This window comes from Mustela lutreola, chromosome 8, assembly GCF_030435805.1.
Source record: "Mustela lutreola isolate mMusLut2 chromosome 8, mMusLut2.pri, whole genome shotgun sequence".
Taxonomy (NCBI): Eukaryota; Metazoa; Chordata; class Mammalia; order Carnivora; family Mustelidae; genus Mustela; species Mustela lutreola.
Genome location: NC_081297.1, coordinates 27002891 through 27020945, shown reverse-complemented (window position 1 = coordinate 27020945; position 18055 = coordinate 27002891). Strand labels below are relative to the sequence as shown.

General features: G+C 46.2%; 1 protein-coding gene across 10 annotated transcripts in view; it reads right to left on the bottom strand.

Annotated features, from left to right (window-relative positions):
- FRMD4A (FERM domain containing 4A) overlaps window positions 1-18055 on the bottom strand; it is a 609448-nt gene that overhangs the window by 130637 nt on the left and 460756 nt on the right. For all 10 annotated transcript variants that reach the window (XM_059184088.1, XM_059184090.1, XM_059184094.1 and 7 more), the window contains 2 exons: window positions 17661-17755; window positions 5732-5824 (listed from right to left, as the gene is read on the bottom strand). In XM_059184088.1, the coding sequence (XP_059040071.1) occupies window positions 5732-5824; window positions 17661-17755 (188 nt within the window). The remainder of the gene's footprint in view (window positions 1-5731; window positions 5825-17660; window positions 17756-18055) is intronic.

Below are 18055 nucleotides of genomic sequence, written 5' to 3'. Positions count from 1 at the left end.
GGAAAGCTACTCAGTGGTCACCTAGAGAGGGCCAGAAGGAGCCATAACCAGGACAGTGGTTCAGGGAGAGTCAGAAGTGGGTATAGGACCTATTTAAGACACAAAAGACAGGAATTAGTGAATGAAGGAAGGCAAGGAGGCAGGGGAGGGAGAGCAGGGGAGTCAAGGTTGACTCCCGAGTTTCCGGCTGGGTGTGTGGCTGTGCCAATCACAGAGATAAGGAGGTGCCACAGGAAGAGGAGGAAGTTTGGGGGCAGAGAGATGAAGACACCATTGATTCAGGCAGAGGAGGGCAGAGAAGCGCCCATGGAATTTGGGGCCTAGAGACCGCCCGTGACCATGGCGGTGATGGGGGGACAGCCACAAGCTGAAGAGCCAGCAGGACGAGGAGGAAGGAGAGGAGGGCAGACCTTTGGTGTGGACATGGGTGCGGGCAAGGAAGCAGTAGCTGAAGGAGGATGCAACTCAGGGAGGGCATTCACTTTTGTCAGGGTAGAAGAGTCATGGTCATGGGGGGGAAGAATCCGTGGAAAAGGAGCAGCAGAAAACAGAGAAAGACGGAAGCCTGGAGGCAGGGAGTTCTCGGAGGAGCTGGAAGGGGCTGCACTGGAGTGCACGTGGACTGGCTGGCCTCGGACGCTGGGCTAGGGTCGGTCTCCCTCCGAAGGGTGTGCATGTGTGAGTGGGTGGGCACGCGTGCAGCAGGTGGCTAAGGAGGCCACAGGATGGGTGGGTACGGTGATGTAAGGGAGCAGGAAGCCGCAGCTCCCTTGGGCCAGCTTTCCCTTTCTCTACAAAATCATAAGCAGTATCACCTTGGAGCAAAGGAGTGAGCTTCTGGTTTGGAGTCTGTGGCAGGAGCAAAAGCTACCATGGGCAAGGCAGGGGACCCCGAGCAGGTGCCATGGACAGAAGTGGCTAGAAACACCAATGAACTGTGTGGACCTTCGTCCCCGGCCCAGTCATAGTCCACAGCTCAGGGACAGAAATAAAAAAATATGTGACTGGACTGATCCCACCCCACATGTGTGTGCACGTGTGTACGCGTGAAAGAGTGCATGCATGAGAGCCATGGATGCACAGGGCCAGCAGCCAAGGGAGGGGTGGTCCTGGGGAAGGGGGGATTGCAGTGGTGCATAGCAGGCTTTAGACTGAATCGGCAGAGATAAGGACAGGCAGGGCTGAGAGGACCCCAGAATTCAGGGAAATGGATGCACAGGCGCACAAGGGTAAGGGTTCGTATGCTTTGCCTCCCCCACCACACCCCGCGCTCTACCCTTAGCTCCTAAACCAATGCCCACGACATAGTCAGTGCCTGGCTGATGGGACCATGGAGTCTTCTTTATAGGAGAGGAAAGAGCAAAGTAGGGCAGAATGCCTCCCCACTGGTGTTCACCCTCATCAGCTAAGGGCAAGAGTTTCTAAAGTGGGGCTAATAGCACACACCTCGGCTCCTGAAAGCTGCTGCTTTACCATCTGTGAGGCCCCTTCCTCCACCGCTACGGAGTTTCCAACCTGCCACCAAGATTTGCGATTGGGGGCTGGCCCCCTGCTAATGGGGTGCACTCCACCAAGGCCACTGGGAGTTCAGCAGGGCTCGATCTGGAATGTCAGGCCTGGGAGGGTTGCTCTCCGCACTTTCTCACCCAGTGGGGGTGCAGCTGGGCCTGACGCCATCTCTGCAGATGGACCCCGGTTCTGCAGCCGCAGCCGAGTGTGCAATGCAAGAGGGACCAAAGTCACCAATCCTGACTTGGTCTGTGGCCCCGCCAGAGTCTCTGAGAAGCTATCACGGGGTCGCTTTTCACTTGTGGAGAGAGAGGCAGTGTGGTGGAGGGGGGAGGAGGGAGGTCTGAAGTTTGGAGTCAGATCTAACTGAACAGAGGTGGTAACTTACTAGCTGTACTAGGAGGAGAATCAGCATGTTGGGCCCTCATCTCCCTCCCTTCTTAATTTTTTTTCTTTTACATTTTATTTATTTATTTGACAGAGAGAGAGAGAGAGAGAGAGAACATGCAGGGGCAGAAGGAGAGAGAAAGGCAGGGTCCACACTGAGCAGGGAGCCCGATATGGGACTTGATCCCGGACCCTGGCATCGTGACCTTAACCGGACTCAGATGATTGACTGTCGGAGCCACCCAGCGACCCTCATCTCCCTCTCTTTACCCAGGAGTAATAATACGTGATTCGAGGGCTGTGAAGATTTACAATCATTCTGAATAATGGACAGGTGTTTAATAATGGATAGTTCCCTTCCCTCAGACCTTTTTCCTTTTTAGGTAATTATTAAGACTCTGAAGGTTCTGTGATCACTCCCGGTGATCCGTGATCTGACTCAGGAGAAGGAAGGGGGAAGGTCCTCTTCAGGCTACAGCATGGGTCAGTGAGGACAGATTCTCAGTCCTCTGTCCCGCCATGCTGAGAATACCACGCAGCATGACACCAGCCCCAGGCCCTTCGAGGACCTGCTCAGAGGAGAAAGCAGAATTACCTCAATTCAAATTCATGTTATTTAATGTATTGGGGTCTTGTTTTTCATCATCGGTTGAATGGAGGGGATGATTTTGCCCCCACTCTCACAGATGTTTCGAATATGCATTACAGCAAGAGAATATACAACTGCCAAATAGTAAGCCATGCTGGGACAGCAGCCCAAATTTAGCTCCCCAGTGGCACGGGGTTAATATTTCCACTGGATGAATTCCCAACTCTTAGCTTGAGGCAGTCAGCCTTTTCCATGGTCTTTTATTGGGTGCTTTTATTCTTCATTTCCACAAAGGCTAACGGTGCATGTGTTACAGAGATGGAATCTCTAGATGTTTAAACAAAAGGAGAGGGGCTAGGAGCAGCTAGAGAGACTGCTTGTAGGCATGCACGTGGGCTGCTGGCTGGGCCGGGGCTGCTTCGGCCATCACGCTCTCATTGAGAAAAGAGAAAGGTCAGCGTGCACATGGGGGAATTGCCCAGCCAGATGGGGGCTCCTCAATGGACCCCAGGATCATCCAAGGTCTGAGTCCTTTATAAAGATAATTCGTCCAGCCATTCCTTTGGAGAAAATAGCCTGCGGGCACCCCTGGAAAGGTACCCAAGTATAAGTTAGGAATTCTTCCCAGGTACCAAGGTAAAAAATGCATAATTCGCCTACATGCCAGCATCAGCCTCCTCTCTTACAGAAAACAGACCCTTGGTGTTTTGCTTCTGTGTTGCACAGTTGGCTGCAAAGTGGGGACTCAGGAGAGTGGGGTCGGGAGCCAGGCTCCTCTGTGATGGGTGCCAAGGGGACACCCACTCTAGGAGGTGGCGGCAACAGTTCAAGTGACAGATGATGGGGAGACAGGCAGAGAGGGCAGAAGGTGGAAGTAGCCGCAGAGAATTCATGCACCTAAGAATCTGAGGAAGAGGAAAGACTTCAAGTTTGCAGCCTACGGGACTGAACGGATAATGAGGTCACAGATTTGAAGAACCACGGAAGGCCTGGGGAGGTCAAGATGCTGAGACTGGCTTTGGAGCTGCAGAGTTAGAGGCAACTCAGGTGGGCCAAGGCTAGACATAGAAACCCAAGGCTCTGCAGAAAGAGCAGCTTTTGTGATGAGCTACAGAAGGAACTCTACCTGGTGATAATATTCTGCTGGGGTCTATCCCCAAACGTGGCCCGGGAGAATTTTTCCCTGGGTATGTCCTCCCAAGTGCTGGCTGCAGCCACCTAGGAAAATGGGTGGTGGATGGCAGAAGCTTTCATTCCTGGTTCTCCATATTGTGAGCATGGGATCTACTTCTGCAGCTCTCCTCTGTATCTGGCATCACAGAGAGAAGTCAGGAGCGACTTGGAATGGCCTGCAAATCCTCAGCGACAATCTCAGGGCGCCCCAAGCTTTCTTCCAGGGCTCAGTTCCCGAAACCCACCAATAACTCAGCTTGTAACAGGCCCCTGCAAAATGCAGCTAATATACAACCAGCTCAGAATCTTCTCTTCTTGATTAATGTTGGTGAAAAGCAGCAGGAAGCGGGGAGCTCCTGATGTATGGCAAGTGGACTCAGCCACCTTTGATTACAGGTTAATGAAACGTTTAAATTCAACTGAGCCTTGCTGGATGCTGCCACACACCTCCCTGGTGGAATTGTGAACTCTCCTTTACACAGTTACTTTCCCATTTATCTGAGAAAATTGAGCCACCATTAAAGAGACTGTAACATCTAGATCACGCCCATCAGAAATGGCTAAGATTAGCTCTGATAGGTTTGCTGCTCTGAAACAAATAAAAAGGTCATTAAATGCAAGTTTAGATCTGCTCCACCAGCAGGGGTAAAGATCCATACTCCGGCCTGGGAAATGGACCCTTTAATTCTCAGATAGGCTCTCTGATGGTATCCGTGGTATCAGGATGGCTACGATTAAAATTGCATTCCTGACCATGTTCTCTTAGAAAAACTGAACTTTTAATTGTTTGTCCTGCTCTTGAACTTGTTAACATGTATTTTGTAAAGATTTTATTTATTTATTTGAGAGAGAGAGAGAGAGCATGAGTAGGGGAGGGGGACAGGAGGAGAGGAAGAAGCAAGCTTCCTGCTGAGCAGGGAGCCCAATGCAGAACTCAATGCCAGGACCCCGGGATCATGACCGAGATGAAGGCAGACACGTAACTGACTGAGCCTCCCAGGTGCCCCACTGAACTTGTTAACATATTTTTTAAAAAGGACAGGGTGTGTATATTGGGTATGAGCGTTGGTGTCCACTGGAATACGGAGGCATTCGAGCCTAAATGCCCCTGCAGTTGTGCACAGTGACGGTTCTGCACAGACACAGACTGGTGGCTCCAAGAACCAAGGGCTCCAGGAGCTGCTGGATCTGGACGCACAGATCCTGGCTTCGCCCGTGAACCCAAGACATGACCCCCCTCTCTGCCTTGCCAAAACTTTCTGCAAATGGAAGTGTAAGTCTGGCTAACTTCATGTTTGTAAATGTTAACCATGAGAAGCAAATTATATTCTCTGCAGTCACAAAATAAAACTTCTTATAAGAGATTAGTGACCAGAAAATGCACATCGTTTCTGGTATTTTATTACGCCATATCCTCCCTTACTGGGCAATGCCGTGATCTATGCTTTGTTGCTGCATTTCAACTAGTCCTATTTGGAGTAAGATAAAATAGGCAAATTTCAAGAGGCCAAGTGCCACTTGTGATAAAAGGAAAGAAGACACAGGGTTGCCTGGGTGGCTCAGTCGGTTGAGCACTTGCCTTAAGCTCAGGTCATGATCCCGCGATGCTGGGATCGAGGCCTGTGTTGGGCCCCCTGCTCAGTGGGGAGTCTGCTTTTCCCTCTATCCCTGCCCCTCCCCTCACCTGTGCTCTTACTCTCTTTCAAATAAATAAAATCTTTTAAAAAAAAAAAAAAAAAAAAGGAAAGACGACATAGACATTTGTGATGTAGTTCCAAATGACTCCCACCACCAAAATAATAATAACCCCAGGGTTTGTGTTACTATAAGAGACCGAGTTTAGTTTGAGAAATATACCCCCCAAAAAAGCAAAAAAGAACTTGGACACTCACACTTGGACACTCACACCCTAGGATCTCATCTACTAGGAATGCAGCTCTACCATGACCTCTGTCACTGGCAGTAGATGGCAGCGAACTTGATTTCCCTCTCCTTTAATCATGCGGCCCTCCCAGGCCTTTGTTGACAAAGAAAAGGAGCAGCAGCAGAAGGATGGACACGAGGTATACATACCTGACACAGAAATATAAAACCACCGGTCCGGACTTTTTGGGGAAGTCATGTTCCAATACTCTTCGATCTAGCTGAAGCCAGTTTAAGTGTCCCCTGAGGAGAAGAGAGATAAATGGGTTAGGACTCCGGAGTTTGCATCTGTGATGAAGGCCTGTGTGCGGCAGAACATGTTGGATCACAGATCAATGTGGCCCTCCACTCCTAAGTTCTCAGTATTTGAAGGACCTCAAGGCATTCCCGGGGCGGGGGGAGGGACACTGAATCAGCGGCAGATCCCGTGTGACATGAAGGAGGCGAACAGCAATCAGGAAGTGCGGGGCTCACGACCTGCTATCCATTTCCGAGATTGTGCTCAACTTAAAAGGGAGGCATTCTCTCTTCGTCCTGAATTCCCTTATCACCATCTTCCTGGATGCCTTTTTTCCCCAAAGAACACAAAACCCACTTTAGAAATGTTAGCAATCTTCACAACATCTTGCTGGAAGCAGACGGGGTGAAAAGTGAATCACAGACAGTTTCTTCAAAATTTAAACTTCCATGCATCATGGACCCAGACATTCTATGCCTAGATATTTAGCTATGTCTGTGCCAAGACTTTTTTACACACAGATGTGCAAAGACACTTTAACAGCTCAAAACTTGGAACAAGCCAAGTGTTTATCAACGGGGGAATGAGCACGATGTATTATAGAGCAGAATACTATGACCCAATAAAGCCAGTAAGCTATTGATATGTACACCCACATGCATGAATCTCAGAGTAATTACTGAGTGAAAGATGCCAGACAAAGAGTACAGACTGTAGGATTTCATCTATATAAACTGCAGAAGATGGGGCACCTGGGTGGCTCAGTGGGTTAAGCCTCTGCCTTCGGCTCAGGTCATGCTTGGCAGGGAGCCTGCTTCCCCCTCTCTGCCTGCCTCTCTGCCTACTTGTGATCTCTCTCTGTCAAATAAATAAATAGAATCTTAAAAAAAAAATAAACTGCAGAAGGCACAAACTGATCTATACTGACAGGGCTCATTGGTGGTTGCCCTCGGGGGTGGGTGCGAGGGAGGGCTTTCAGCGGGGCAAGAGGAAACTTTCAGGAGTGATGGATATGTTCATTATCTTGATGGTAGTGATGGTTTCATGGGTGTAGACACATGTCAAAACTCATCAAACTGTACTCTTTAACGAGTGTTTATTGTATGTTAATTATACCTCATCAAAGCTATTTTAAACAGTGAACCACAGAGACCTTTGATAGACAAATGGAGTGGCTTGTGTGTTTCTTCCTTCCCTCTCTTCTTCCCTTTTGTAAATATTAATTAATCACTTTCTCGGAGAAAGGGTCTGGAGATGCAGCGGTATATAAAATAGACACCATCCTGATTCCCCTTGAGCTTATGGTGTTGTAGGGAGACAGACCCTCAGCCACTATTCCTGCAATTAATAGCAGGATTACTAATCAGAATGGTATTAGGACCTTACACCTATGGTACAAGGACCATGAGAAATGAGAACACGTAAGGACCTGAGCTAGGGTCTGAGAAGTACTGCCTGGTGTTTGAGATTTGAAGAACAGTAAGAGTTAACTTAGCAAAGAGAAGGGGGACTACGTTCCAAGCAGTGTAGCCAGCATGTGCAAAGGCCCTGAGGTAGGGAGAAGTCTGGCATGTTGATGTTGTGTGAATAGAAAAGGATGAGGTTGTAGAGGGCAGCGACCAGCTGCTAGGGCCTGGGAGGCCACAAATGAGGACAGTGGTCTTTGCAGAGTGAGGCAGAACCATGGGATAGGTATGAGGAGAGGCGTCTATCTTTTCTTCTCCTCTTCGGACCCAGTTTTGGTCCAAAAGCCTGGAGAACTGAGTCCTATAATCACCTTTACTCAGGAAGCTCATGTTGAACAGACACAACTGATCCACGAAGCCTCCTCAGGTGCCTGATGTTGGGTAACATGTTCATAGCACATATGCAACATGTGAAAGGCTGGCACTAGCTCTGTGGACAATGGGAGACAAAAGTTGTCTGACTCGCTGCATTAGAATGTCTGTTCCTCCAAGCACATGCTTGCCTCCAACAAATGCAAGACAGAAAACATGCTAGAGGTTTCCATCTCCACTTGAGGAGCTGTACATTTTACACAAAATCTCTTTCAATGAAGCCCACAGCTATGGCTCTGGAGATGGTATTTGAATCCGCTTCTGAAGAGCGTCCACCTGAGGAACTTCTCTTTTCCCTCCTCCTAAGGATCTCCATCTAGAGAAACATTTTTTTTTCTACTAACTTTATCTTTCATGTTTGGTTATTCTTCTCTGAATATAGTAAGGATAAAAAAATAATGGGAAAAAAGAATTTCTAAATAAAATGACCAGATCACTTTCTTCCAGAAAGGTGGGATAAATTCCCATCCAACTAGAAGATGGGATCTGGAAGCAGAAGACCTCGGTGCCAACTTGGTCTCTGGCTGTACTGGAAATGCTGAGACTGCCCCACAGGGTCATACTGCTTCAGACCTCTGTGCCTGAGCTCATCTCTCTGCCTAGAATGCCCTTCCCTTCCTTCTTCACCGAGCGTAGCCTGACCCATCCTTCAAGACCTGGCTTTCCTGTGTTTCTTCCAGAAAGCGCTCCTTGACCTACCTTCCCATACCACAAACCAGCCTGGGCTGGGTTCCTCTCTGGACCCTCACGGCGCCCACCCCAGGCATACCTGCTCCCATACTCCCTCCCCACCATCTGTGGAAGCTCCTCTATGTATGCTTTCTGTCTCCCCAGTAGACCCTTTACATCTGAAAAACAGAGACCTGATTCATAAGGTAAAATGTGTATGTTTGATCAAGTGGAAGGTATTAGCACAAATGTTAGCCCTAAGTACCGGATAGTAAGTTACAGTCACGCTCTTCCTGTCTATGAAAATGTCCAGAATCTCCAAGAGCCTTTTCTTCAGGCTCAGAAAATCTTGAGGAAACTCTGAACAGCAATCCATCCAATGGCTAAGCAGAGTTAAATTTTAATCTCTTGCCTGACAATAATTTGTGATAAAAGGGTCTGTCAGGAAGAACCTTTTTATGATTATCACAAGAGAAATCCACAGTGCAGTCCAACGGCCCAATATTACTGACCACACCAACTGCTTGGGATTCAACCTGGCCTTGGCAGGGGCAGGGGGGTGAAGGTGGGCCATGATTCACTTGGTGAAGAACCTCTAGGTGGGGACATTACGTATGAAAGGACACAGACATAGGTGTCCCTTGGATGCCACTCTGTTTAGGGTGCTCTGCCCTACTTCATCCATGTGAGCAGAAGACAACAAGAGGAATAGATTATCTCTCTACAGAATTTCATTCCCGTTAAAATTTTTTTAAAGATGGGCACCTGGGTGGTACAATAATTTAACTGTCTGACTCTTGGTTTCAGCTTTGGTCGTGATCTTAGGGTCATGAGATTGAGCCCGGTGTTGGACTCGGTGCTCAGCATGGAGTCTGCTTGAGCTTCTCCCTCTCCCTCCATGCCCCAGCAAATCAATCAATCAACCTTTAAAATAAATAAATAGAAATAAATAAATAAAAATAAAAACATTTTTTAAAGAATGACTGTTTCATAATATATTTATTTAATTGGAAATTCCTTCATTGGAGCCATATTATCAGTTTAGCATTTACCAAGCACTGAAATAGTCAGACACTAAGAACACAATCAGGAAGCAGGAGGCCAGAACCACTCCAGACTGAATAGCCAGCATCCGAGGAAGAATGAATTTCCTTTCTCCACTTCCTCTGCTTGACTCCTGAACCCCCAGCTGAGGCATGTGGGCGATGGCAGGACGCACACCCATGCACAGGGTTCTGACAGCCACAGACAGGTGGACGCCAGAGTCCTGAGGTCCTTGGGCAGAAGGAAGCAGCCCCCTCCATTTCGCTCCATTTCATGTGCCTGCAAAAATCTCTTCACCAAAGGCTGCTCACTAAGACAAAGACCAAAGGGACTAGTAACTCATCCAAGGTCTCTTAAGATAACTGCCTTATATTTGGGCAAAAGCTAAGAGATAGATTGAAATGTCGACTGGAAAGTCCAGTACCCTGGAAACTCCAATACTCTGGGCTTGTTAAAATATTGTTCGCTCCTTGTATATGGTTCCAAGTCACATTTGTGACAGCTAATGGCCCCAAGAGTTCCTCACCGCTTCCTGCCCTGCGTCACACCCCACAGTCCCAGCACCAAGACCCTTCCTCAAATACTTTTTTTTTTCCCTCTAAGTTAGGGTGGGATGGGGAATGAATAGATCAAAGGAGCATTTTCTCTATTTAGTGTAAGTAAGAGATGTCTGATAGCTCGGTTTTCATTATTCTTATTGATTTTTCATTTGAGATTTCACCTCGGTGCATTTACCAATAACAAAGCAAAAAATAAAAAAATGCTCCAGCCAACACTCAGAGTATTTGTGTTACTGCTTGACTGATAACTATCTTTAAAGCTGAGCGAGATAACACTCATTTGCTTTATGGTGGCGATAGGTCAAACTGTTGGGCCGGTAATAAATATGCAATTGCTTCCGGGCAGCAGAAATTGGATGCATTTATTTAACAGATTGCTTTTAGCTTCTACATATAAGACAAATAGATTTTTGGTTCCAGCGTTGGCACCTTCAATAGAGATGGCCCTAAGGAGAGCTTTGTTTATGGGGAGCTACCACAGGGTAGAGGTATCTGATAAGCTGGTTGCTGCTTGGACCCTTGAGGGAGAACGATATGCTGTGCCTTGTGCCTTTTAGAGGTTTTTAACACAGATAGGTTATTACCTATGGAATGAGTTTCCAAAGAAAGCCAAAGCAAGAGCATGAAATGCATATGGATGTCACTGGACTGGGGGGCGGTGGGGGTGGGCAGAGTGCTCCTCAAAGGGAAGAATGTTTGCTAGTTCATGCCCTTAGTTGGAAATACGTGGGCTCATCAAGGATAGCTCAGGGGTCATAATTTAGCTAGAAACTCTCAAACAGTGGCCTTCAAGTATGTGAGTGAGTGTGTGTGTGAGAGAGACAGATGGAGAAGGAGACAGACAGACAAAGATGAGTATCAAGGAAAACAGATGGCTATTTGGTCCCACTGACTTTATGGCTTTAATTTTTTATTTGTGGAGGAACTGTTTGCTCCACTATGTTCTCTTAAGGCTGTTCTGAATTTTCATTTGTAGCACCTCCTACACTGTATCTGATTACTTACCTTCTAACTAAACTAAAAATGCAAGCCCTACAGAGGTCAAAGCTAGTCATCTCTCTATTTCCAGGGCTTAACAGTGAATGCTAAGTAAACCAGGCTCCAGAACAAATCCATCAGCTTCAAATACACTCCATCGATCAATACTGCTGGTGTGATGACAGCCGTCCACGTAGAGACACAGCTCTTGCCCTAAACAGTCTCCACATTTGGGGAGAATTCACTGCTTACTGACCCCAGGATCTGAGCACCACTGTCCTGCTGGCACTGGGAACGTAAATGTCAGAAGACAGGGATTCCTCAGGCCTCCTCAGATCACCCCATTCTTTTTTATTTATCTCAGGTGCACACAGGAAAAGCTCTAGAGCCCTTCTCCAGTCCCTAAATGGAAGGCACTGTGGTTTGCCATATGTCTGGATGTCTACACAGCTGTCTCCGAGGCAGCACTGGGAGCCGAATGCCACGTTCTCACGAGCAGCAGTTACAACCCAGGCATGGAGGTCTTGGCATTGATTTTTCTCCCCCGTCTCCTGGTACACAGCATTTCCTGAATGGAAATCCCAAACTATTTCGAAAACTACTTTCTCAGCACTGTATCTTCCTGCTATTTCTTCTGCAAGGGGAAAACTGCTTTTCTATGTTATTTTCAGATTGTAGATAAGCTTGAGGCTGGGAATGTTCACCACCTAAAGCCTTCTCAGATGCCTCCACCAATGCCGGTCATCCTTCTCCTTGAGGGGAGCAAGGACCCCGAAGGTTTTCTCCACTGTCCCAGCACAGGACTGCTGAGGCATTTCCAGTATAACAAGGCATTTGGGACCTAAGTTATTTGGATGAATCAAACTGCAAAGAGTACCAATCAATGATGTGATCAATGGAAACAGCATGTTGTTAAAAAAAAAAAAAAATCCTTAATTGGCTCTTATCCCAGGATTCTGGTTTCATGTATTTGAGAACCCTCTAAAACTTGAGCATAAATTATTATGTGTGTAAATTTTGGTGGAGGTGATGGAATGTAACTTGTTAACAAATTTCAAAGGGTTCTGTGATTAAATAAGAGGTTAAGAACTAGTCATTTTCTTAATTGGTATGTGAAAATACATTCTAGCTGTACCTGGCTTTTAAAATATGCAATGACGGCTCAACACGTTTCTTCCTCCCTCAGCTTTCTGAATGCTTCTTTGAGGTTTTCATTACATAACAAGACTCATTTACAGCATCTGACACACAATTCTGAACACTTTTCATAGACCTACACCTAAAGGAGCTAGAGAAAGAACAAGAAAGAAACCCTAAGCCCAGCAGGAGAAGAGAAATCATAAAGATCAGAGCAGAAATCAATGAAATAGAAACCAAAAAAACAATGAACACTTTTCATCGAGATTCAAATTAAATAAATATACAATGAAAATCATTACTTCAACTTGGGGTGTGTTTGACTCTTTCTGTTAAATAAACTAAAAGTTATTTTAAAATTTTATTATTATTACTATCTTTAAAGATTATTTATTTTAGAGAGAGAGAGAGAGAGAGAGCATGAGAGGGAGGGGGGGAAGGAGAGGGAGAGAGAATCTTAAGCTGACTCCACACGGAGCACAGAGCCTGATGTGGAGCTCAACCCATGAGATCACGACCTGAGCCGAAACCAAGAGAAAAGATGCTCAATCGACTCTGCCATCCAGGTGCCCCTATTTTTATCACTATTATTTTAAAGATTTATTTATTTATTTGAGAGAGAGAGAGAACATGTGCTGAGTGCAGGGAGGATGAGAGGAGGGGGAGGGAGAGAAACTCATAAGAAGATTCCACGCTGAGTGCAGAGCCTGACACACAGCTTGATCTTGGGACTCTGGGACCACAACCAGAGCCAAAACCAAGGATTGGATGCTTAACTGTCTATGCCACCCAGGTGCCCCTACCATTACTTTTTTAAGTAGGCTCTACACCCAATGTGGGGTTTGAATTCTCAAACCTGAGATCAAGAGTCACAGTCTCTACCTACTGAGCCCAGTCAGGCACCCCTAGGATAAAAGTTAACTAGAGCTTTTGATGATGGGATCTTCTGTCAACAGTTAAAAAACTTAAAACTTAACTATACACACCTGGCTGTGAAGGGTGTTTGCATGTGTCTAAATTCATTGAATTGCACACAAGAAATAGGCATGGTTCTTCGTGTATCAATTACACCTCAATAAAGAATTTTCCTTTAAAAAGAAACCCAAACAGGGGTGTCAGGGTGGCTCAGTTGGTTAAGCATCTGCTTTTAGATCAGGTCAAGATCCCAGGGTGCTGGGATCAAATCCCACATTGGGCTCCCTGCTCAGCAGAGATCCTGCTTCTCCTTCTCCCTCTGCTGCTTCCCCTGCTTGTGTTCTCTTTGTCAAATAAATAAATAAAATCTTAAAAAAAAAAAAAAGGAAAAGAAAAACCCAAGCAGAGAAAACAAATGATGATGGAGAATAGATCAGATAACTGCAAACAGGGCTTTACTGGTTTAAATTATGCAACCAGAAGCATGGGCTCTGAAAACAAAACAAAACAAAACTTGGGTGTTAAAACCAAATAGTCCATGGAAATATCTCAAAAATAAAATGTACAAATAACTTTTCTTAAATGATGGGAGCCAATGACTGAAAATTTCAGTTATTTCAGTTATTAGGGCTCATGGAAACAGTGAATCTGAGCTGATCTCCAAACATCAGGTTTCCTGATTCTCCCTGGAACAGAGACCATTTCTAACTGTGCAAGTCTCCGGCATGTGTCATGACATAACTGGTGATGTCTGGCCCCAAATAACTCAAAGTTTGCGTGAACTCAGCTTCTCTCCTTGGATCTCAGGGAGGAGGCAGAAGAAATTTACTCCAACTTTCCCTTCTCCCTCTAGAACAGGGGTTTTCAAACTCGGCTACATGTTACAATCTGTCAGGGGCCTTTGAAAGATCTTGATGTTCAGGCCACCGCCAGACCAAATAAATCAGAATTAGGAAGGTATGTCCCAGGCACTGGTATTTTATAAAATGTCTTAGTGACGCCAGTGTGCGGTCAAGGCTGAGAACCGCAACTCTAGCAAAGCATAATTATTTTAAGATCAAATTTATACCGGGCTCCCCCTTTGCTTCAGAATGTTTTAAAGGCTGCCAAAATGTCATTGTTTGCAGGGACCGCCAGCATTCAGACCATCTACAGATGACCACTACAGATGACCATTTGTATTAGTTACTAAAAATAAGAGGGGGCTAAAGTCAACTGGATCTCGGAACAGAAAAAAAAAGAGGCATTTGTGGAAAAACTCGTATAACTTGAAGTCTATAGTTTCATACCAATAATATCAAAGTTGGCTAGTTTCATGTTAATCTCTCCATTTTGAAAAATGTCACACACTTTGTAAACTGTAACAATCAGGGAAGCTGGGTGGAGGGTGTATGGAAATTCTACGGTCTTTTTGTCAACTCCTGTGAGTTTAATTATTTTTAAATAAAAAGTTAAAAAGTGAAGTTAAAAGGCGAAGCCATTACTAATGCCGCAAAACTGTGGATTAGTCGATGATATTAAATATCCTGGGGCTCAAAGTCATGTCTGGTGCATTTAGGCACTTTATTAAAAAATATAACCTGATGGTGTCAGAGAAGCTTAGAGAAACTTCTAACTTCCTGTCTTCCATTTGCTTTCATAGACCTCATCTCCAGCCCCATCCAGATCCTACAAAATGTCATCAACAGCATTAATATGAAAGGCCATGCTGGCCATCAATGGCCTTGAAGTCTTCTGGTCTATCATAAGGAATCATAATACTGCTGGTGGGATCTTACACTTGCCTGGTATTTTACAGCTCACGAGCCCTGTCCAAATGTTAGTCTTGTTTGATCTGCATTAGAAATATGCAAACAAGGTATATACCATGGGCTATAATGAAAGATAAAGCTTCAATTTCATTTTAGGAGGCACAGTGTTGCACCTGCATAAGTCACACACACACTCCATGTCATAGCACACACGCACAATTCGGACACAGGGTTATCTAAAGATTCCATGTTGGGGACGCCTGGGTGGTTCAGTTAGTTAAGCGTCTGCCTTTGGCTTGGGTCATGATCAAGTCCTGCCTTGGGCTCCCGGCTTCTCCCTGCCGTTCTGAATCTTCCCTCTGCTCGTGCTTGTCTCTCTCTCAAATGAACAAACAAAATCTTAAAAAAATAAAATTAAAGATTCTACATGAGTCCAACAGTGCCTAGGAGTGGGGGCCAGAGGCACCCGTCACAAGGCCAAGTACTCACTGACACAGAACCACTGACCTAGGCCAGGACTCAGCTGCAGGCACAAGTTCATGGTGGCAGCTGTCCTCCTCTCTCCCTCCTACAAAAGGAGGGAAGTTCAGATGACCCACAAGTCCGTCAGCCAACATCTGTTGGCCCCAGGTGTTGTCAGGCCACAACTGATTGTGCCCTGAGTCATGGCCTCCCCTTTGTTTCTGTCTCCTTGGCCTAGTTCCTTGGGGGCCCTGGTTTTCCGCGGGGCCCCTGACACTAGCCAGGTCACCGTGTGTCAGGCCCATCTGGCAGCTGCAACTCTTGCCCACTGAGCTCCCGCCAGCTGCCTGCCACTCTGACACTTGCTGGACGGATCCTCCCGCCCAGACTGGGGGGAAGGGGACGGTGGCGGCCATGCTTTCCCTGGATTCTGCCAGAGGATGGCTCACATCCTCCCTGTGACTTGCCCCCACGCTTTCCTGGCCAGCTCAGAGAACCAGGAGCACTAAGACCCACAGCACACAGGCTGGGTCTTTTGGTTTTATTTTGTTTTTAAAGATTTTATGTATTCATTTGTCGGAGAGAGAGCATGCATGCCCAGGCAGGGGGAATGACAGGCACAGGGAGAGGGAGAAGCAGGCTCCCTACTGAGAAAGGAGCCCAACGAGGGACTCAATCCCAGAACCCTGGGGTCATGACCTGAGCCAAAGGCAGATGCTTAACCAACTGAGACACCCAGGCATCCTTGTTTTTTTGTTTTTAAGTAGGTTCCATACCAGCACGGACCCCAAGGTGGGGCTCGAACTCTTGAACCTAAGATGAAGACCTGAGCTCAGACTGAGTCAGACACCTCACCGACTGAGCCACAAGGTGCCCCAGAAAGTGACTTTCTACCTTACAGCCGATTCCTTGTGGCCTGTGCTGTTCAGACAGACATATGTAAATTCAGCAGCCGTATTTCTTCCTCACTGGCCAGGGACAACATGCCTCTTCTTTGATTCTTGTTTATTCCAAAGGGAAGTCTAATTGGGGCTCATGCAGGTTACACGGATCTTTTACAAGAGTAAACATACTCGGGCAATGTGAACAATGGGATATGATTGAAACTTCTGGTTTCCCTCTAATTAGTGAAATGTATGACTAGCAATTTAGGGGGTTTAACCGTGATCTCAGGGTAAAGGGTAGAACACCTGCATTTGTGAAAGTAGTTGCGATGTGTATTTATTTTAAGGCATTTGTTTTCTTTCTATGCTGGCTCCTTCCCACCAGGGTCCTCCAGCTCCCAGCCATGCTCGCTGGTCCTCCTTGCAGGCACAGTGATCATTCTAGACCAGGGCAACTCTCAGGCTTTCCTTTCTGACCAGTTCCCACGGCCGACCCGGCCCCTCCCGGCTTTCCTGAGGAAGCTGGAGCTCTGCTCTCCACGCCTGCAACCTGATCACGCCACCACTTGAAATGTTGCTAATTCAGAGGGCAAATGTTCCAGTTCATCTAAGACAGCACTCATTTACCTGCCGTTTTACTCACACTGTACTGATTCAGACAATAAATCAGACGGCCACTCTGCCAACTTGCAACTCCTGAGGCAAAGTGCGCCCGTGGGCAGGTACATATGACAACCCCTCCTACTGCCTGTAGTGGGCGCCTCCTGTCCTTGTGTCTGAGCTTGTCCTCCCTTGATGGCACCATCTTAATGGAGGGGGCATGGCCCCCCTCAACCCCCGAACTGTCTTGTCTGGCCTAACCCTTCTTTGTTAATATCCTAGGAAATCACATCTGTAATTCTAAACATTTGGAAAGAGAGAGATGGAGTAGTATACACAAAGGAAAAAAATTGTGAAACACTTCCTTTTTGTATCTTATCTAGGAATCTGTGCAGGTGTTCAATGTGTTCTTTTGATAACAGTATATTAAGAAGGAAATTGAAATTTTAGCAAAGATATTCCTTGCCTGGGTTGCAAAATGCCACTTTATAGAGCCAAATTGAAAACCATTGAAAACAAATGTATTCTTCATCAGAAGAATGATACAAATTTTTGATTTTTATATTCTATTTCAGCCAAGACAGTGAAACTGCACAAATACTTTTCATTTTGAGTTTATCATCAAATTCATTTCCTGTTATTGTTATTCTACCATTGGAAAGAAATATTTAATTTCCAGAAGTTTTCATTTAACTTTAATAGGAAACAAACCCATACAAAATCCACTTTAAAAAAAAAAAAACATTTCAGTTCTGAACACGAATCTGCTTGATTGTAAGAACCAGTTTACCTAATAATTTTATATTAGCATCCCCCTAATTATATCCTTTGGCTGTTCCAGGCACGATCACAAGGTCTTTGAAATTCGGACGATGAACTTGGGCTGACCCCGTAGCACATGACCCAAGTGGCCCGCTGCTGACTGCCCTGTTGACAGCTGGGACAGCACAATGTCAGGGTCTCGTTCTCCCTGCAGGTTTGGAGGGCCCATGGTAGCACTTACGTCTCATCTGTGAAGGCTATTCCAAAGTATTCCTTTTCCTTCAGATTGAAGTGAGAGGCCACGAGGTCCAGCAGCTCCTTGGCCAAAAGCTTGGGCTGGAGGAAGAGTAGGTGGAAAAAGAACAAGTGAGTAGAGGGGACTTTTCCTAAGACAATCTCAGGTAGATAGAATTTTTAAATGGGATATCTCAAAACTCAGGGACATGAATGGTTTTTGTAAAACCAACAGGAGTAGACAACGAGGAAGCCACCGAGCAAAAAGCCAAGCACAGGGCCATGAACGGGCGAAGACCTTCCGCCTTGTTTGCCTAGTAGTTGGCTCTAGAACAAATGGTACCTGCTGTGTTTGGCAGGGCTGTCAAACCATCTAGCTCTTCTTCTCCACACAGGAGAACA